Source organism: Nyctereutes procyonoides, unplaced genomic scaffold (genome assembly GCF_905146905.1).
Source record: "Nyctereutes procyonoides isolate TBG_1078 unplaced genomic scaffold, NYPRO_anot_genome, whole genome shotgun sequence".
In the NCBI taxonomy this organism is placed as follows: Eukaryota; Metazoa; Chordata; class Mammalia; order Carnivora; family Canidae; genus Nyctereutes; species Nyctereutes procyonoides.
In genome coordinates this window covers 4,278,390-4,300,107 of record NW_026575130.1, presented here as the reverse complement: position 1 = coordinate 4,300,107, position 21,718 = coordinate 4,278,390, and the positions used below count along the sequence as shown (strand labels likewise).

Below are 21,718 nucleotides of genomic sequence, written 5' to 3'. Positions count from 1 at the left end.
TAGGGTCAGCATCTAGAAATAGCTTGAAAATTTCCTTGGATTGAGAGAGGGAAAAGGCACCTGGAGATAGATTTTTCATAGTTTAATCTTGATATTGGAAGAATCCATCATTTGCCTGCTATTGACTTTCTTTTTTGTTTTTCTTAGGTTGCTTGTAGTGTTTGAATGTTGAGAAAGTATAGTTGCTAAAACTGCATTTAGTTGGTGGGAATTTGTGAGAGTAGGCTGGTTAATATATGATAATGAGTAAAAATAGATATTGATTTGGTAATGTGCATATAAATCTATTTTAAGTTGTTCCTCCAGGTAAAAAGATCCAGCTTGCATGGTTAACTACTGTTTAGATCTTTTTTCTATTTGGAGGCTTAGAGTCTAAGTAAAAATTATACTGGGTAGGGTAGGAGGAGTTTGCACACTATATAGCCCCCAGAGGTAGGACACTTAATTCTAAAAAATAACAGAGGACAACTCTAACTATTGTACATAATCTACTACCATGAAAGGTAGGAGAAGTGATAGGTGTCATGTGTACAGCCATCCTCTAATTTGCTATTTGCACCTGAGTTACAGATACAACACAAGGAAGTGTGGTCTGGGATATATTCGTTCATCATCAGTTCTTCCATAAGCATTTACAAAGATCCCGTTAATTCTCTTGGATTTTTCTATTAAAAGTTTCTTTCAGTGCCCTGAGATGAATTGGAGAATTGATAGAGATTGCATAAATAGAGACTGCCAGGACACATCAGGGTATTTAGGTAAAGGGGAAATTCACAATAAAGTAATTTTTCCTGTAGAAAAATGTCTTTTATATAGAACTGTTACTTGAAAGGATTATTTTTTTAAAACATAATCTTTCTTTGATATGCTTTGATGATAACTGGGAATGTAACTGCTGTGATCAAATGATTTAAAAAGAGACATACATGCTGATGCACCCAGAAATCAAAAATCTTGGCTCTTCTTCGTGAAATTAGCATTGATGTTTAATTAAAAGATAAACAGATGTTCCATAGATATCTTACAGCGATTATTCAAAGAAGAAAGATCTTCAGACATTCAATCTTACAAAAGTTTTATTTCAGATTTTCATAAATCTAGTTCTCTAAAAGAAATCTAGTTCTCTATTATTGATGCAGTCATGTGCTCTGAAATGGATACATTTTAAGTATATTTCAGTTTCTGTCAGCTTTGCTGTCAGTTCTATACCTTAAAAAAAATTGTCTTTCAAAAATAGAGGTAATTAAACCAGTATCAGGATACTTTTAAACAGTGATACTTAGACAAAGTAGTGGATCACGAGAGATACTACGAAAAAAATTCTGTGGTTGTTTTGCAGGGTAAGGATTGTACTGTTTAAGTGGTTTTCCGGTTGTCATTTCAGCTATGAAGTCTTACACTCCGTATTTCATGCTCCTGTGGAGTGCTGTTGGGATAGCGAAGGCCGCCAAAATCATCATCGTGCCGCCAATTATGTTTGAGAGCCATATGTACATTTTCAAGACACTAGCCTCAGCCTTGCATGAGAGAGGCCACCGTACAGTGTTCCTTCTCTCCGAAGGCAGAGACATCGCACCATCTAATCATTACAGCCTCCAGCGATACCCAGGAATTTTTAACAGTACCACCTCCGATGCTTTCCTGCAGTCCAAAATGCGGAATATTTTCTCTGGGAGATTAACAGCAATCGAACTGTTTGACATACTAGACCACTATACCAAGAACTGTGATATGATGGTTGGCAACCGTGCCCTGATTCAGGGTCTGAAGAAGGAAAAGTTTGACCTGCTGCTGGTGGACCCTAATGACATGTGTGGATTTGTGATAGCTCATCTTTTAGGAGTTAAATATGCTGTATTTTCAACTGGCCTTTGGTATCCTGCGGAAGTGGGTGCTCCTGCCCCATTAGCTTACGTCCCAGAGTTTAACTCACTCCTCACAGACCACATGAACTTGCTGCAGAGGATGAAAAATACCGGCGTTTACCTCATTTCCAGATTAGGGGTCAGCTTTCTGGTTCTTCCCAAATATGAAAGGATAATGCAGAAGTACAACCTGCTGCCAGAGAAGTCCATGTACGACTTGGTCCATGGGTCCAGTCTGTGGATGCTGTGTACAGATGTAGCACTGGAGTTTCCAAGACCCACTCTGCCTAATGTTGTGTATGTAGGAGGAATCCTAACCAAACCAGCCGGCCCACTACCAGAAGTAAGGTTTGCTGAACTCCTTGGTAATCTTTTCTAAATATAAAGGTCAATTTGTCAGTTTTGATTTTTGGAAGAGATAGGATTGGTTATCATTGGCTAGCAAATGCTACTCGAAAAAGTAGTTAAGACAGTAGAGCCGGCTAAGGTCCCTTCCCTTGAGGATGCACCGTTTCCCTGGAGCATGTTCCTTTGATGGAGCCTTTCTCCAATGCTGAGAGGCCATTTGGCCACATGGTCAATAGACTGGCTGGGAAATAGACTTTTGATTAATAATTGTAGTATGTGAGGAGAATGTAGTTAGGTAGCTTTAATGAGCATAAGTGGTTTTTCTTTTAATTAAACACAGAATTTGCTTTTTTCTCCCAGATAGCACAATGACCGGTTTCCACATCTAGATTAGGTTCACTGAAGTCAAATAAACAGAAACCATGGGAATAGAGGGTCTTCTTGCAGCAGTCATAACCACTAAACAGCTTATGTCCAACAATGAAAATAAAGTAGTAATTTCTATCAAACTAAGGAGCTGACTAATTTTTAGTAAATAACTGTTTTAAAGCAATCCTGCCCCATTGCGATTTCATTTCAAAGATGGAATTGATTGTACTTAACAAAACCCTGTCTTCTATCTAAGTCAAACGTAAGTTCTTTTTTTCTGGTTGAGCTGTCAGCGAATCCCTTGTGTCTCTTCTCCATCCCAGTTTGTTTTGTATTATTATGTCAAACTCGTAGGGGTCATCATACCTGCGGATCTGTTGTCGTTGGGGTTTCTTACCTCAGGCTGGCTCTCTGGATTTAATCTCAACATCTGATGGCATTTACCAGGAAGCAACAAGTTTGTTCTATAATTTTGCTCGTTACTGAAACTATTTCTACTCTTGAAAATCTGAAAATAGCCACTTACAACAACTCTACTAAATCTCTGGTCACTACATATCAAAACATTTTTAGAGCCTGACGAAGAGCAAATCTGTATTTTTTCATACAGGCATTGGATGAGGACAGTCACTGGGCAGAATTTTCTGGTGGAGAAATAATGTGATGGCAATATACAGCCTGTAGACTTTTTCTAATCCTTTATTTTTTTTCTAAAGACTTTATTTATTCATGAGAGACACAGAGAGAGGCAGAGACACAGGCAGAGGGAGAAGTAGACTCCGTGCCGGGAGCCTGATGTGGGACTCAATCCTAGGACCCCAGGATCACACCCTGAGCCAAAGGCAGATGCCCAACCACTGAGCCACACAGGCATCCCTTATTCTAATCCTTTAGAAGTGCATTTAATAAGTAATACTTTGATATATTTCACATAACATGAAAAAAATAGAGCTTGCCAGATTTCAGGCCTGTACCACCTAGTAGTTCAAACCGATGCTGCCAGTGGAGGCCTTTGAGGGCACAGCTGTTCTCTTTGACATCAACTGTAGAGGATAGGAATTAATTTCAACTTTCCTCAGCCATTCATGAATTTAACCAAGCCCATTTCAAATCTTTAAATATTCTCTGCCAGGGTCACCACGTGATGTATTATTAACTACCCTTCTTGAAGGGAGCTAAAATCAGATTTAGAAGTAGCTTCTAAAAGACTGGAGCTAGTCTGTCTTTACTCTGAGTCATTCATAATGTTACACAGATGAGGGTTCCCTCCAGGTCTTCATTTTTTTCCCGACCAGAGAGCACTGCACTTTTCTGGTTTCTGTTTGGGGGCTGTATCCCTCTTTTGGTCACATGATTGAAGGAGGGATTGATGATGAAAAGGATTGTTCTAAAGAATCTTTAGTCCCTGTACATTTGTCTTGAATTGCAGCAACTTGAACTATATAGCACAAGTACAGAATTATATATTTTTTAAAGATTTTATTTATTTATTCATGAGAAACATACAGAGAGAGGCAGAGACATAGACAGAGGGAGAAGTAGGCTACCTGCAGGGAGCACGATGCAGGACTCGATCCCAGGATCCCAGGATCAAGATTTGAGCCAAAGGCAGACGCTTAACCACTGAGTCACCCAGGTGCCCAGAATAATATTTTATGGGTTTTATTTTTCTATCCTTTAGCCTTCATTAAGATACATAGCACATGAGAATATTTCTTTTTTCCCTATAACCCAGACTTATCTTTTCTTCCATGGGTCCTTTTGCCCATTAGTTTCACTATTTTATTTTACTTTTAAACCATCTTTGGGGAGTGGTTTTGGAGACTTATATAAGGTTATTACTCAAAATGTTCTCCAACTTCCATAATTTCTAGCTTGATCCAAGCTTGACTGACTCTGTGAGCCTCTCTGTTCTTTTTTTCCTCTTTGGGCTTTTTTTTTTTTTTTTTTTTACAATTTTATTTATTTATTCACAAGAGACACACACACAGAGAGAGAGAGAGAGAGAGAGAGGCAGAGACACAGGCAGAGGGAGAAGCAGGCTCCATGCAGGGAGCCCAACATGGGACTTGATCCCGGGATTCCAGGATCACGCCCTGGGCCAAAGGCAGGCTCTAAACCACTGAGCCACGCAGGGATCCCCACTTTGAGCTTTTTGTAATGATTCTTTTGAAAATGTGCTTTTTGTTTACAATGACTACTTTGGCTTTGCCACTCAGGTCACACACACAGACACATAAAAATATAGCATATGCATGTGTTATATATGTAGACCTAGATGCGTCTGTTATTATCATTGGAAAACATCTTAGGTCATAAGTGTGAAGGGCTGTTTTCATTTCAGTATGCCATTTGCAAAGTTTTTCGCTAGGGAGTATTTTGAAGGATGAGGTGTCTTACCCTTTCAGATATTTCTTACTCTGTTGAGGTTTTATATGCTTAGGAACACATGTGTTCCTACTGGGATTTCTCTAGTAGATTTGTCTGATACGATAACCTGTACCTCAGGGTTCTACAAGTTAATAAGTTTCTCAAATGCCTATATTATTTACAGGTCATGGTTGTGACACTAAAATAATAGACCCTAGCAAGTGACCATTTAGAACACATGATTCACTAATAACAGCTTAATTGTTAACTGCCTTGGTATCTTACACTGGGAATGGATTGGAAGGTTAGAACCAAGGGAATGGTTAGAAGCTTTCATAACATTTGAGCCCAGAGAAACTCTAGAGAGCATCTAGTTCAATTCCATTAATGTAGTTTACTTTTTCCCTCTCAAAATAGAGAAAATAGTCCATCCATTTGTTACATAGGAGATTCAGGGTTTTTGGATGTCTCCTCCAAGGCCATTAAGCTAGTTTGAGGCACAGCCAAGGGAAGTATCAATTATTTTGCTGTGATTGGATATTTTGTCAAGAAGTCTCGTCTCTTGTTACTCATATTACTCATTTACACATTTATAGTGTATACATTATATACATTAGAGTGTATTAATCTATGCAGAGACAAATAGTTTTCAGTTCTTTATTTGATATCTTAAAGATTACAAGGACTTGATATGAGAGTCAAATTCTATTTATTTATTTATTTATTTATTTATTTATTTATTTATTTATTTAAAGATTTTATTTATTTATTAATGAGAGACACACACACAGAGAGAGAGAGGGAGAGACACAGGCAGAGGGAAAAGCAGGCTCCATGCAGGGAGCCCGACATGGGACTCGATCTGGGGTCTCCAGGATCAGGCCTTGGGCTGAAGGCGGCGCTAAACCGCTGAGCCACCTGGGCTGCCCGAAAGTTAAATTTTAAATCATACATACTCTTTCTTATGCTTTAGAAATTTAATAATAGTAATTAGAATCCAAATGCTTTGATTACAGAGTATTGTATTGGCATAAAGTGAAGCAGTTGTGTGCCTTGATAATAGTCATTTTAAAATGCCTGTTAGCAATGTGCCTGCTTTATTATATGCTATTTGCTACCTGACTGCCTAGAGTGTGAGTCCTTAAAATGTGTCAGTGAAGAGGAGGAGGTCTGGGTTGGATCACATCTACTCTATCATTGCAGGGGGGTAGAGAACATGAATACACATTTCTTTAGAAAAGAACATTTGCCTCAGCCAGGAAGGAGATCTATACACAGATAGATCCCTATTCGACTAGGTCCTTTAACTATTATATGTGAATGAAATAGTATCTAAGAGAGAGTAATTGTAGCTTTTAGCAGTTTTAGTAGGGGGGAATAATAATGATTCCTAAAGATTAGTACATTTACTTAGGGAGTCTATTTTTAAAATGAACGTATTTCAGGTGGTAATTTTTAAGTGATTTTTCATTAACTGAAATGGCCAGACCCTGTCAGGCAGCCGATCTCTCCCACTTTTCTGCTTCTACAGCCCTGAACTGTTTTTGTACTTAATAGATTGTACTTTAACTATTGGTTTTTCACATGGCTCTCTCCCTAACTAGAATGTGGATGCCTCAAAGGGTGGATCCCCTACTTACTCATCTTTGTACCCTGAGTATCTGGAAAATGGTAGGCATTCAATGAATGTTTAAGATTAAATGAACTGCATCAAATAGAAATAGTTGCCAAAAAAAAAAAATTGGTTTCAGCAATTACAACAATGTGAATATTATAGCCATTATCTGCTTATTTCAAATTTATGCCCACATACCATCCCAGCCGCTAAGCAACCAAACATTCCAGGCTAAGTTATTTTAATGAATTAGAATTGCTATATAATGTTATTGATATTGACAAAAGATCATCATGCGTTACTCAGTTGGTGAACTAAATGGTCTCTACTGTGCTCCAAATATGCATACGACCAGGATTAGTGGTATAACCTATTAGTCAGTGGTATAAATCATTCTACCTATTGGTGACTTGCAAGATGTTTTGAGGTGATGAGGTACTCATTTGGTATACCTCAAAGGTACTTTATTGCCAGGCTTGGAGTATAAAGGGCATCTTCATTTCACCAGCCGTAGAGGCATTTTTAATTTACGAAAACAATCCCCAGGAGAGATACAGATAAGAGATAAACAGAGGTAAGAAAGAGCATGAGACCAAGGGCGGGGTCAGAAAATACTGTCATTTTGTTATTTGCCAGAACTTCCTCACAGAGAAAGGTTTTAGGGAAAATGAGACATTAGGCAACAGATTCTTTAGATTAACCACTTGTGAGCAGATCAGGTTATGAGAAGCATAAAACTAAGAAGCAAGATAATAGCTTTCCATATTCAGTTTTCATTGATTTGCCTGAAAGCCATTACTTACTATTACATATGGAGATAGAAAGCGGACTTCCCCAATAGTGAATAAAGTATCTAGGCTGAGAAATGGGATTAGAGTCTCTGGGGTTCACAGACTTGCTCCAGAATTACAGCAGATGTGGAAAATTAAGGCCATTTTAATACTATGTAACATATACATTATATTATGAAATACACAGGTAGAGATTGGATTATAGCCTTCGTACCATATTGATTAAATTGTCCACTTTTAGATAAATGCCATTTAATCAAGATATATATCCTTCATAGCAAGTTCCTTATTCTGAATACCATCACTTACAAGGAATTTTGTAAAATGTCTCCATCTATATAATACTACTGTGCTATTGGTAGCTATGTGGGGATCAGAAAATTGACAACTCTAATGCTTGGAAAAGATTTCATTCCAATTACTAATCCTGAGCTTTAAATATTTACTACAACCTGGTAGCTGGGCAGAAATGATAGATTCACTATGGGAACTCATTAATGTAAAATGTTGTTGCAGATATTTTTTGCAAAAGCTTTATAGGTCGATCATATATTTTGTTTTTATTTTGTAGCGAGAAACCAGATTACCTTGCTAAATGAATCTGTCCAGGAAGTAAATCAGGCATTGTTCGAGCCATCAATAACTTACTGTTTACCTCACTGATGTGATAATTTTCTGAGCAGCCCTGTAGTTTTAAATAGCTTATCAGTTGCTTCTGTAAGCATCATGGGTTTACAAAGATTCCCTGATATGATAGGAGACCCAAATATAATTGACGTTACAGAGTCTGATACGATTTTTAAACACCTTCCTCCCTCTGCTAGTAACTGTTTAAGCTTTTGGATTCCCTACAGAATTGTTCATTTAGATATTAATTCACACAGTGGCTATGTCAAGGGAAATGTATTTAACTGATCATCTTTGCAAAATACAATCTTAATTAAATTGCTGTTGGTACCAGTTTTTTTTTTTATAATATTCATTGCAAAAGCTCTCATTCTAAACCAAACAGTTCTATTTTTGAAATTAAAATCTCTACTGTCAGTTGAGTTTGCCGGACTTACTCCTGAGTGCACATTTTGATGAGAGGATGGAGTGAGCTGGAGCTTCTGAAGATTCGGTGTCACTGGAGACAAACTACCTAATTCATAGTTTTGTTTATGGAATTTTTTTATACCAACTTTCCAGGAGCTTGTGGCAGAAGTAGCAAAGTGGAAAAACATGGGCTTTTTCAGCCAAATGGTCTTGACTTTTAATTTTGGCCTTAATAGGACTCTTGGATGAGGGAGTCGGCCTCATTAGAGTGAGGATGGCAATGCTTACCTCAGAGAGATTGATATATGAGAGCCATGGCAATAGCTGGTGGTGGTAGCTGTTGCTTTTTAAATTGTTTTAGTAACTCTTGGTATTTAATATGAGCTCTAATTACTGAATCACTATTTTGCTGTTTTCTACATGGCAAATAGAATGGTTTTAGGGGTGAAGAAGGTATGTGGAGGAAGTCACTATGGCTTCCCTCTACTTATTTTAGGGATTGGCATTTGGTTCTTCTACTTGGAGTTTTTTTTTTTTTAAGATGTATTTATTTATTCATGAGAGGCATAGAGGCAGAGACATAGGCTGAGGGAGAAGCAGGCTCCCTGCTGGGAGCCCGATGGGGGACTCCATCCCAGGACCCTAGGATCACAATTTGAGCCAAAGGCAGACCTTCAACCACTGAGCCACCCAGGCATCCCTATCTTGGGGCTGTTTATTTCTCTTTCCTTCATCCTCTTTCTCATCCTTTTCCCCACGTAAATAGAAAGAAAATGACAAATGAGGTATGTGGGCATTAGCCCATCTGAGTTGTAAGAGGTTAGCAGAAGCAGACAGGTATTATTTCTCAAGGGTAAGAGAATTAAGGGAGAAGCTTCTTAGTACTTGGGAATGCTGACCTCTTTAGGCTCAGTGATACAGTCTGTGGTTTTTCAGGCCTTTATATGGAGGAACTGAGACTCTCACCCGTTCTGCTGGCTCTACCCCTGTCTGTTTTTCTACTTCTGTGCTTTCCATTCCTAAAGGAGTTTAGGGCAAATAAATGACTTCCTGCCTTCTAGGTGGAGACTGTCCTCACATTCTCCTTTGCATTCAGACCCTGTAAACTACATTGCTAGGTTAGATAACCTAGAAACCTAAAAAAATAAAATAAAATAAGCTTAAGGTTTTCTTCCAAGATTTAGAATGCAGACTCAGCAACCAACCCAATCTTTATCCTGACTTCTTCCTTTATCTCTGTATCTAGTCCCAATTATAATAACTCTCCTCAGTATTGTTTAGATCACAATGCCGTGACATTCTTGTTAAAACATGGGTGGTAGGGCAAGTTCGTAGGTCTGGGATGGGCATACTAATTTGTGACAAGTTCCCAGGTGATGCTGATGCTGCTGGTCTGAGGACCAACCAAAACTTTGTACACTAGCTGTGTGATCTATAAATTTTAATTATAGTATATAACATATTTTGCATGAGAATCAACTTTTTTCTGATCCTTATAGGTTTTCTCTTTTCTAGACAATTATTTTCATTATAAATTGTGTGTATGTGTGTATATTTCAATAACTAGAAAAGCCCTGGATTCCGTTGTATATTTGGAGAGCTTATTATCTTACATCTCTGCATTGTGAAATTAAGATGATGCTGTTCAATTATCTGCCATTACTTTAAGATACAGTCCTAAACAGAACATCTGTGTGTAGTTAGCCATGTTAATAATAGGTAAGGTTTTCAGAACTAATACCCTCAACTCTTTTCCCTATTTTCATTCATATCCCCTATTTTTTACAACATTCTAAAAATAGTCTATCTCACGTTCGTATACAGTATTTGATCAAAACAGGCAATGATTTTATTTATTTATTTTTTTAAAGTAGACTCCCCACCCATTGTGGAGCCCAATGCGAGGCTTGAACTCTAGACCCTGAGATCAAGACCTGAGCTGAGATCAAGGGTTGGAAGATCAACAGACCGAGCCACCCAGGCACCCCGAGCAGGCTATGATTTTAAAGTCATATTATGTAAATTCATGTTTTCTAAAATTCTAAGAAGTTTTATTGCCAAAATCTTACCTACAATCTTATATCCAAAATTTAGTACCAAGCAGAATGCCATATACTCTTTATAGCATTCTATAAATGTTCACTACCCATTGTTGATGTACTATAAATACAAAATATGAGAAGAGATTTATTTTTTAGTGTCCAGTCTATGTGTCAGCTTGCTTACTCAAGAAATATTTTTATGCTCTGAAAACCACTTTATCGTTTTACTTTGAAGGCACCTCTCATAAATTTGCAAATCCTGAACATGCACTCAAGCAAAATGCTGGCCCCTGTCTGATATGCCCAGAGTTGACCTGAGGCGGAGAGTTGCTTTGTAGTGGGTATTTTTGTAGCGAGGAAAATCAGGGTGAACAGCCAAAGAGCAATAGGCACTGAAGTAATGGAACAGTTTTTCAGGCACTTCTTAATCCAGAATGTGCTCTAATTCCATCTGAAATCACAATGGTACAGAAAACTTCTCCCTGCATAGAGCCAATGGAAAATCATTTCACAAAGCACAGGGGAGAGGGCTTCAGGGTGCTAGCAATGCCTGCTCTCCCTCCAATGCCTATATTCAGCCATAGGAACTGGGCGCCAAAATAAAAATGACAGAGCTATGCAGACCAGAACCCTGAGTATTTGTGAAAGAAGGTGTATTTTTTAAACCTTGGACACAAAGCAATGACAGCCCAAGCGACCCTCTGTATAGTCAGAAGCAATTGTGCTGCCAAGCTGGCACAGAACGGGCCAGAATGGGTTATATATACCTCCACCATTTTCTTTTGGCCCTCTGTCAAGTTATATTTTTGTAAATTAGCATTTATTGCTATTATAGAGACCACTTTTAGTAGAAGATTCAAGAATTCTGATGCTATCAATATGAATATAATTAGTCTGTGAACAGAGCATGCATTACAGAAAGTGCTATAAGAGATACAAGTGCTATGGGGTATGAGAGAGAAAGAAAAAGGGCACAGAGAAGCATGTCTTTTTTCCTAAAAAGGTTTACTTCAAAGAAGAGTCCCTATTAAAAAGGCATCTACATATAATTAGATTATTTCATATGGTAGCTTTTTGACAGGGTAGCTTTTCAAGACAATTATGGTTTTCTGATGCAAGAGGAGAAACTTTATGCCATATTGAGGATATTATTTATTTCCCCTTGATTTTCTTCTGCTTGTTTCCCCTAAATATATGATATAGTAAAAATAAACTTATCAAAGTAAGCTGACCTTATTTTATACTTCTTTGACTACAGCAACTATTTAATAAATGTCATTTGAATGCTTAGGGTACTTAATTAGAGCCAGAGAAAGTTCTTTTAATAGTTGAAAATATTTAATTTGCATAGATCTTTAAGAAGAACACTAGGTTCTAAAAAACTGAAAACCTTTCAGAAGGAGTAATGGAGGAAGCAAAACTCTTTGAAAGCAGCAATCTCAGCTTTTTGTTTTTCTGTTTTTTTTTGTTTGTTTTTTTTTTTTTTTTAGAGAAAGAGAGAGAGTGTGTATAAGAAGGAATAGGAGAGAGAGAGAATCTCAGGCAGACACCCTGCTGAGCTCAGACCCTGACACGGAGGTCATTGTGGGGTTCAAACACACTACTCTGAGATCTTGACCTATCTGAGTGGAAATCAAGAGTCGATGCTTAACCAAATGAGCCACCCAGGCTCATCTTTTATATCCTACCCATTAACGTACCTAGTGCCACCGCACTCTGCATGTATAGGCCTTAATGTATATCTTTTGATTTAATGTAATTTCTTTTTTTTTTTTTTTAATTTTATTTACGATAGTCATACAGAGAGAGAGAGAGAGGCAGAGACACAGGCAGAGGGAGAAGCAGGCTCCATGCACCGGGAGCCCGATGTGGGATTCGATCCCGGGTCTCCAGGATCGCGCCCTGGGCCAAAGGCAGGCGCCAACCGCTGCGCCACCCAGGGATCCCGATTTAATGTAATTTCTAATTGTAAAAGCCTATGTATTTGCCCAATTTATTTTCCAAAAATAAGATAAAATTGTTTTTATCCTATAGACTCCCAGAGTTTTTATCACTGAAAAACAGCTCAAGTGGCTGGATAAATATAACTAAAACTTTGAGGCTAATTAAATTAACCTGACTACTGTTTTAAAACCAGCTTGACAATGTCTTTTTTCACCACAAAGTCCTTGTAGAACTTTTTCATGGGTGGGACTATGAGAAGCTTTTTTCATACCACAAAAGGATGGCCATTCATATAAAGGATAGATAGCTATTTTTTATGCGGTTAGTACATATTTATTAAGAGCTTAGTATGTACCAGGTACTGGGTTGGTGATATTAAGTGCAAGTCCCAGTTTCTTTGTTTGTGCCACTTACAGTCTAATGGGAGAAATAATTAATAAAGGTGTAAACAAATAAATAAGATCCATAATTTCAGAGCTAAAATGTTGTGAAGGAAACCCAGCAGGGCTCATTGATAGAGAAAAAGGAGCCTTCTCAGGAGATAAAGTAGGGCCTTATGAGAAGTTGGAACCAGAACATTCCTGTCACTGAACACAGCACCCCGAGGTACATTTTGAAGATCTGAGTTCAGTGAGGCTAAAGAGTTCAAGACAAGGAGCTAGGCAGGGTGCCTCAGGTAATTGTTAACAGTGATGTCTCACAGAAGACCTTAGGTGCTGTAAGGGATTTGGATTTTATTCAGTGAGCTTAAATATGATTGGATTTACTTTTAGAAAGAATTGCTCTGGTTGCTTTGTGGAGAAATATTGTTGGAAGGAGAGAGAGAAGTTAGGAGGACCAATAGAGTGGATGTTGTCTTAACTCAGGAGAGAGGTGGGCTGGTGAAAGGAGGGATGAATCCAAATATATTTGGGAAGTTGAATTAACTGGAATGGAGTTGGATGAAGGGACTAAGAAAACAGCAGGTTTCCTACTTGAGTAACCAGTAGAAGGCATTTCCTTAATGAGAAAGACTGAGGGATGAGTGGGTTTTTGGGAGAAAATGCACTGTTCATTTTGGAAATATTGAATTTGAGAAAGCAGGAATCTATGAGTGCAAATGTCAAATTGACTTTTGAAGATCTGAGCATAGAGCTGATAGGAAAGGTCAGGGCTGGGTATTCAGATGTGGGGGTCATCTTCCAAGAGACTGAACTAAAGTGATGGGAATAAATGAAATTACTTACAGAGAGGTGTGGAAAGAACAGAGGACTTTGGTTCGAACCAACAACACTCAGCCATGTAGAGGCTGTGTAAAGGAAGACAAGTCTTCAAGAACTCTGGGAAGTCATGATCTAAGAAGTGAAGAATATCCAGGAAAAAGTAGTACTTTAGAAGCTAAGAAATGAGTGTTTCAAAAAGGGAGAGTCTACCAGTTATCAGTACTGCTAAATTAGGTTTTCCATTTATTAGCTGGGATATAGACAGGTGGTCCCACGTCACTGGACAATTTTAGTTGTTTGCTGAGTAGATAAATAGTAACAAAACACTAAATTTAGACTCTAACATCCTCTTCCACCTGCTGTGTCAGTCCATTGGTAAAATTGAAGAGTGCTCACTAGGAACCGAGAGAGTATATATTATATATTCAGGGTCTCCAGTGAGGTTCTTGAGAAGATCACTTTGTATTTCTGGGCCCCAGGACTTTATTATTAAATTGTGATCACGTCAGTGGGTGGGGATTAAATTCATTTTTTAGTTTCTTCCACTTTAGTGATGGTGTGATATAGAACATTTTGAACACCATACATTAAAATACATAGGGGTGCCTGGGTGGCTCAGTGGTTGAGCATTTGTTTTTGGCTCAGGTCGTGATCCCAGGGTTCTGGGATCAAGTCCTGTGTTGGGCTCCCTGAGGGGAGCCTGCTTCTCCCTCTGCCTGTGTCTCTGCCTCTCTCTCTGTGTCTCTCATGAATAAATACATAAAATCTTTTTTAAAAAAAATAAATACAGCTTATATTCTTAAATCATTTTGATTTCTGGCGCAGTTATGTTGACAGAACCAAAGTCAAGCAGCCCTTTTTGTGCAGGTGTGGTTTAAGTAATAGTTCATAGACATGGAAGCTCAGGGAGGATGGATGAGGATAGCTATAAAAAAGGGTTTTTAGGGGATCCCTGGGTGGTTCAGTGGTTTAGCACCTGCCTTTGGCCCAGGGCGTGATCCTAGAGTCCTGGGATTGAGTCCCGCATTGGGCTCCCTGCATGGAGCCTGCTTCTCCCTCTGCCTATGTCTCTGCCTCTCTCTATCTCTGGGTCTCTCATGAATAAATAAATAAAATCTTAAAAAAAAAAAAAGGATTTTTGCAATTCAAATGTAGTGAAACTTTTATTTTTTTTAGTAAGTCATAAGCAATAATTTGAAATAGTATTAAGTCATTTTTGACTTACAAAATTTATGATTAAAAATTCAAACCATGAGTTTTATTTTTCACAATACAGAAAATGCATTTTTTCAGGGAATATAGTTGAATTACCACTTTTATTGCACAATTTTTTTTTCTTGAACTGTAATCTTAAAGAGAATTTTAAGACACATGAAGTCATACACAATTCTGTTTCTTCTCACTTAACAAATTCTTTCAGCTTTTTATGATAGATAATCTGTGAATAGATTTTGCAAAATGTGTTTCTTCTGAAAGGCAAAAATCGAAATTGTAGGAAAATGCTTAAAGCCTTTGCAAATTGGGTTTCATTTTGGTAAAGTTCATACTTAGCTGAATATTATATAAAAGTAAAAAAAGGAGGGAATTCGCCCCTTGTGCTGCCAAAGCTCAGAGGCATAAAAACTTGGCTTAGTTACAAATATATAATACAATACAATACAATCATCTGAGGCATTTAATACTAACCTGTTTTGTTTTTAAGATTTTTTTTTTTAAGATTTTATTTATTTATTCATGAGAGACACAGAGAGAGAGAGGCAGAGACACAGACAGAGGAAAAGCAGGCTCCATGCAGGAAGCCTGATGTGGGACTCAATCCCAGGTCCCCAGGATCACGCCCTGAGCCGAAGGCAGGCACCAAACCGCTGAGCCACCCAGGGATCCCTGTTTTGTTTTTTATTATTGTGCCTACCGAACAATGCATTTGTTGTTGTTATCAATTTTTTTTTTAACTTAAGCAGTAATTTCACTTAAGCTTTAGGTAATTTGCTTCATAAATAAAACTTCAAATGAGATCTATTTATATGATCTTTACCATTTAAGGGTGGAAACTTATATTGACAATGTAATTTGGGTCACTTTTCTCTTATGAAGATAGAAAAATCTCCATCATTTTTAGCTATTGAGAAGAATTAGGTGGTATCAGGAAGAGAATGAGATAGTGAAGTTATTTATGTACTCGGTGCACAACTTTTTGCTAGTGAATGCAGAGGAGTTCATTTTTTTCAAAAAGTATATGGGTTTTCTGTAATAATGTTTGAATGTAGTTTAGTTTATCTCTCCAGACTTGTTTAGTAATAAAGTTAAAATTCTTTTTAAATTAAGATCATGTAATGGAGCTCCATATGTAATATGCTATAATGTGAGCTCGACCAGTGAGTGACTCAGGCTAGGCCTATTTTCTTTTAGTCCAAAGAGCTTTTCAACAGAGTTGACAAATACTACATAGCTATTAGCTTTATTAACATATTATGTATAATTGCTGTTTATATTGATCACTTTCCTTCTTCCTGCTGAATAGGGCCTCAAAAGTTTTGTGTCTAGTATTTGAGTACTTTTGTTTTTCTCTTTTAAAAAGTCAGTATTAGGCACTACTGGTTACTACCAGCTGAAGCCTCACACAGCTGTGTATTTAGCATTTAATCATGCTAAGAATTGCTAATTAGAACATCAAACTGGACAAAGCGTACCCAGTGGAGTTGATACAATACCATTTTTGTTTGAAAACCATAAATAAATAATCTTTGCACATTACTGGTTTCATTAATAAGCATTTGTGTTGAGTATGTAAAGCAGCCAATCTTGAACAAAATGTTTTAACCTGCTAGGAATAATTTAGCAATATCATCCTTTCATCAAAATCCATGATCTCTCTAAAATATGACCAGCCTTAGTAAAAACTGTCAAGTTTACATGTGGCCTTTCAATTTCTCTTTCTTTTCTTCACTTTCCTCATTCTGTTCCCTTTCCACAGCGGCTCCCAGTAGTCTGACTGCCCCCCACCCTCCAAGACACAGAAACTTTCTACACCTCTCCTCCCCTCTGCTTTGTTTTACCCCTACTCTGAACCCTGGTGACAGGAACCCCTCTGTAGCAAGCCAGTGAACCTTACTGTGGCTCCCACAGCCTTATTTTTCAAAATCCTCATCTCCTTTTCTTGTACTAAAACCACCTTGTTCCTAAATATCAGATGCCGTGAGCTGTAGCAAAGATCAGGTCTAAGAAATTTGTTTAGTGCTGTGTTAATGGCTGATAGCAATTTAACGTATTACCTTTCTAGGAGTAGTGAATATTTTATACTGAAATCTGAGGTCTAGTGACAGTAAGACATAAGTCAGAAGAGTCAATACCAGTAGTGTAATTAGTCTGGTTAGTAAAAGGCAGAGGCAAATGGGTCCAGAGGATCAGGAGCACACTCTGGGTATCCTTCATATCAGTTCTTATTGCTCACTTATATGGGTGGTGATACTTTTCAGGGTTCAGACTTTTTTCTAGGGAGGACAAAATGCAGCATTTTTAACTTTTCCCACTCTTAATCTCATAGTCATTGTGAGTTCAGGGGTAACAGGAATGTCACCAGGCCTGACGTGGTACTCGTATGATGCATGCTTAACGTTCTTATAGACTGGACTTTGCCTTTTCTGTTTCGGAATTAAATAGGCCAGACAAGTAATAATACTACATTGGGAAGCTAAGGTGTACAGAAAATTTAAATACATTTTGAATGTTTAAATGGCACGGATTTTGTTGAAAATCTTTCCTCATTGAAAAATATGCATTTGGGGAAATACTGAGGTAATGATGATCTGAAATTCAACAAACGCACACACTTAGTAAGTGTTGTTGTTAGTAACCTTTGTAGACTACCTCTACTCCGCTTACTCACCTGATCAAACCTGTGTCGCTGCAGCAGCACGAGTGTCCTGGGATACAAGAGACTGGATTGTGAGTCCCATGTCTGCCCCTTACATCGCTTTGTCATAGCTAGCTTAGCCCCTCTCATCGTGAGGCTGGTCCACAAGAATTCATCAGATGCAGTTTTCTTATTTGTAAAAGGAGAAGAAGATTTTTGTCTACATTAAAAATGTTGACTGAAGATCAGTTTAATATTTGTCAATATCTATAGAGTATTACATAAAAGTAAAGGGTTATTGAAGCATTATGTGAGGACTCTACATTATGAATTTTAAAAGATGTATCATTACCTAAGATGAGCTGCATTTTTAAGAGAATGTTTAGTAGAGATCTGAGTTTGGGTGCCATTTCTTCTGCTAACTCCAATTACAAACAGGCTTTTTCTGGCAGTCTCATCTATGTGGATGACAACCAAGAGCTAAAAAAGCAAGTCAAAAGACATTTGAGAAGCCAAAATAAATGCCAAAATGTCCAGGAACTAATAATGTTGGTATATTTGACTCACAGTGGGTAACCTTTAGGTCTTCTCCACCCTGAGTTAATTCACTCTAATTATGTACCTGTGAAAAAGCTTGGTTATTTTATCCTTAAGCCCATTGAAGATTAAAACAGCAAATAAATTTTTGAGATAGGCATGCTGAAAACAGTGAAAAGTGACAATTTAATAACTTGAAAGAAAAAGAAGACCCTTCCAGAATAACCATAGGAATAATATAGCCTTGCCCTCTGGGGCCACTTAGTGTCATAGACCCTAAGATGTTTCTCTGCTACAGTGACACAAAGTAGAATTGAGTTCATGTGTTAGGTATTCTTTGTGTAATCAAGGACAGAAATGCATAGTGACTTTTATAAGTACTCTCACCAACAATAGACCTTAACTATCTATTAGATACAAAGGACCCAGAATGATGACGTTCACAACAGGCACCAGATGTTTTATTTTGGTTCATCTGAATGTACTTAGGTTAAGGGATCCAGAAATACTTCATTTGGAATGGCCCAGTTTATTCATTTGCAAAATGAAGAGTTTGGGCTAAACTAACTTTTAGAATTACAGACCAAAGTATGTAACCTGATAAATCCCTTCTGTCAGATTAATATTGTATGTTTCAAAACCAGCAGATTTCTTACAACAAATTTTCCAATAGCGTACAAACAATTCGATTTAGAATGATATGTGGTGTTTGCTTTATTCACTTAAAAAAACATCGAAAATTCTTTTATTATTATGATCTGACCATGAAATAAGACTTAGAAATTTTTAGGTCATTTATTCATTTATTTAACAAATATACATTGAGCACTTTCCTAAATCCAGAGACTGCATTAGCTCCTGGGAACACAGGATTTAGCAAAACAATCTTCTGTCCTAAGGAACTTAAAACTGGTGTGAAAGACAGATCTTAAGCTTCTAATCACATTAAATGACATTTAGAAGTACTGTGGAAATGACAGGTGCCTGAAAAGTTTAGCATTAGAACCTGGGGAAAATAGAACAAGATCCACTAAGAGCCTTTCCCCTGAGGGTCCACTGTAGTTTTTCTGGATCTGTGCTGTGGAAATGCTTCTTGGGTATGACCACGGCCTTACAGCAAAACCCTGTAGGACACCCAGAACTAAAGCTCCTTGAAAGGAAGAGTAAAAAACTCCAGACTAAATTTTGACAGTCACCTGTCTCCGCCCCCCTCCCACCCACCACTTTTTTCCTTTCTTTTGTTGTCATTTCCATAATTTATGGATGGTCACCATGTATGAGGCAGTATGCATTCTCCCATTTTAAAACTCATCTCTTGGGGCACCTGGGTGGCTCAGTGGTTGAGCATCTGCCTCCGGCTCAGGACATGATCCTGGGGTCCTGGGATCAAGTCCCACATCAGGCTTCCCACAGGGAGCCTGCTTCTCCCTCTGCCTATATTTCTGCCTCCTTTTGTGTATCTCTCATGAATAAATAAATAAAATATTGAAAAAAAAATAAAACTCCTCTCTTTTGACAGGGAGCAAGAACCTCCTTCTGCTACCACCGAAGCTAACAGTTTAGATCATTCTGATTTTTGGTTCATCTAAATGTTCTCTACTTATTGGAAAGTTATTCCTTCCCACAAGCTGCTTGTTTGAGTAATGAATTCTCTTTTTCATTTTGCAATTTCACCAGATTTTATAGGTTGTCTGTCACCAGCACATCCATATTCCGGTTCAGCTGTCATTCTTAGGGGTCTCTTAAATAGCAGAGGGTTTTTCTAGCTTCTCCAACACTCACTCTAGGTCTCGAACTTTTCAAATCTGATTGAGATCTCATCTGAGAACATTTCTTCATCCCTGTAAAATGCCTGGTCCTCTTCATACCTATATCTTTGATTGATTCATTCAGTCACTCACTTATTGAGCAGTATCTGTTGAGTGCCTACTATGGGCAGGTGCTGGGATTGCAGAATAAAACATCTGTGTCCCTAAAACTCCGAAGGATCTTATATGTAATCTGTTAAATTTTATAGCCTGCTGGGATTCTAGTGCCAGTTACAGTGGAAATGAAAGATAGCAATCTCTCTGCCACCTTTTTTATCAGACTCTCATCACTCATTTCATCCATTCATCAGTTCTTTCACCAGATATTTACGAGGGTTAGGTGTTGTTCTAAATGTCATGGCCAAGTAGTCTATTAACACATGCCCTCCATTCAAGGAACTGGAAGAGCTGGCCATCCTGAACACTGATGTTGTGGGCATTCTGATGTTCCTGGCTCTTTTCTTTAACAAGGACTTTTGGGGCACCTGTGTGGGTCGGGTTGAGTGTCTGCCTTTGGTTCAGGTGGTGATTCCAGGATCCTGGGATCGAGTTCCATGTCAGGCTTCCTGCAGGGAGCCTGCTTCTCCTGCCTATGTCTGCTTCTCTGTGTGTTTGTCTCTCATTAATAAATAAATGAAATCTTTAAGAAAACAAAACAAAACAAACAAAAAACCCATGGACTTTCATATTCCCATTATGCCTAGACACACAGTTGAGGCCAAGAGTCAGAGTGAGATTTCGTGCTCAGAAAGTGGTGCCAGGAAAGGCAGCCTTGCTGGTCTGTAGGTAATTTGGAATGAAGAATCTGCGCCCTATAATCTTTGCCGTTTCTTTTCAATAAACCTATTCCTTGTTTATTGTTCCTTCACTTTTACTTTTGGAAGCCATCTTTGATGGAACTGATCTGAGGAGGCCTCCTGGCACTGAAGTGAGCTCAGACTTCCACACAAGGCAAACCTGCATTTTAATTGTGATTGCCCCATGTCTAGTTATAGGTTATTGGGCAAGTTACTTAATTTCTCAGAACCTCAACTTCTTTATCCATGAAATAAGAAAAATAATTTCATTGTAAAAATATACAAGGTAAATTGTAAGTGCATGGCACATGTAGACTTAGTTTCCCTTGGTTGCCTAGTGTTGTCTCCCAGAAACGGTTGGTGAGAGGAAAAGTAGACATAGGTAAGCACTGGACTGGAATGGAGATAATGGTTGCTTTATTGGATACATAAAACACAAATTGTTGACTTTACTTTTGTGTGACCTTCCATGCATTTTCTCTTTCACTATTATGATCTCATAGATTGACAATTTTCATGTAGAGTTATTAGAAAAGTTCCTAAGAATTTTTCTTAGAAACATTCCTCAAGTTCCCACTTGTGTAATATTATTCAAGAATAAAGTTATAGGGGCATCTGGGTGGTTCAGTCAGTTAAGAGTCTGCCTGTGACACAGGTTGTAATCTCAGGGTCCTGGGATTGAGCCTTGCATCTGGCTCTGTGCTCGGCGGAGAGCCTGCTTCTCCCTGGGCCCTCCTCCTGGCATGTGCTTGAGCTCTCTCTCATATAGATAATAAAATCTTTTTTAAAAAAGAATAAAGTTATAGTTGTTTCCTCCAGTTGATACTAGCTGCCATCCAAAATAAATAGAATATTTTTAAAAATCATGTTAAAGTAAAACAAATGTATGGGTCATGTATTACTAGATTTTTAAAAAAATAATCTCTAACCCCAACATGGGACTCAAGCTCACAACCTGGAGACCAAGAGTCTAATACTCCACCAATTGAGCCAGCCAGGTGCTCCTGCGTTACTGGATTTTATTCGATTCAAAGACTTATCCTAGAAAATATCATGAAAGGATAGTCTCACCTTAAAAGTGAAACCTTGGTTTTTGTGACGAATTAATTATTGTTGTCAATCTTAGAGTAATTTATGTGGAG

General features: G+C 38.0%; 1 protein-coding gene across 1 annotated transcript in view; it reads left to right on the top strand.

The window, feature by feature from the left end:
- The window catches only part of UGT8 (UDP glycosyltransferase 8), an 84,786-nt gene that overhangs the window by 28,671 nt on the left and 34,397 nt on the right, over window positions 1-21,718 (top strand). The window contains exon 2 of the mRNA XM_055342339.1: window positions 1,385-2,208. Within this exon, the coding sequence (XP_055198314.1) occupies window positions 1,387-2,208 (822 nt within the window). The 5' untranslated portion in view covers window positions 1,385-1,386. The remainder of the gene's footprint in view (window positions 1-1,384; window positions 2,209-21,718) is intronic.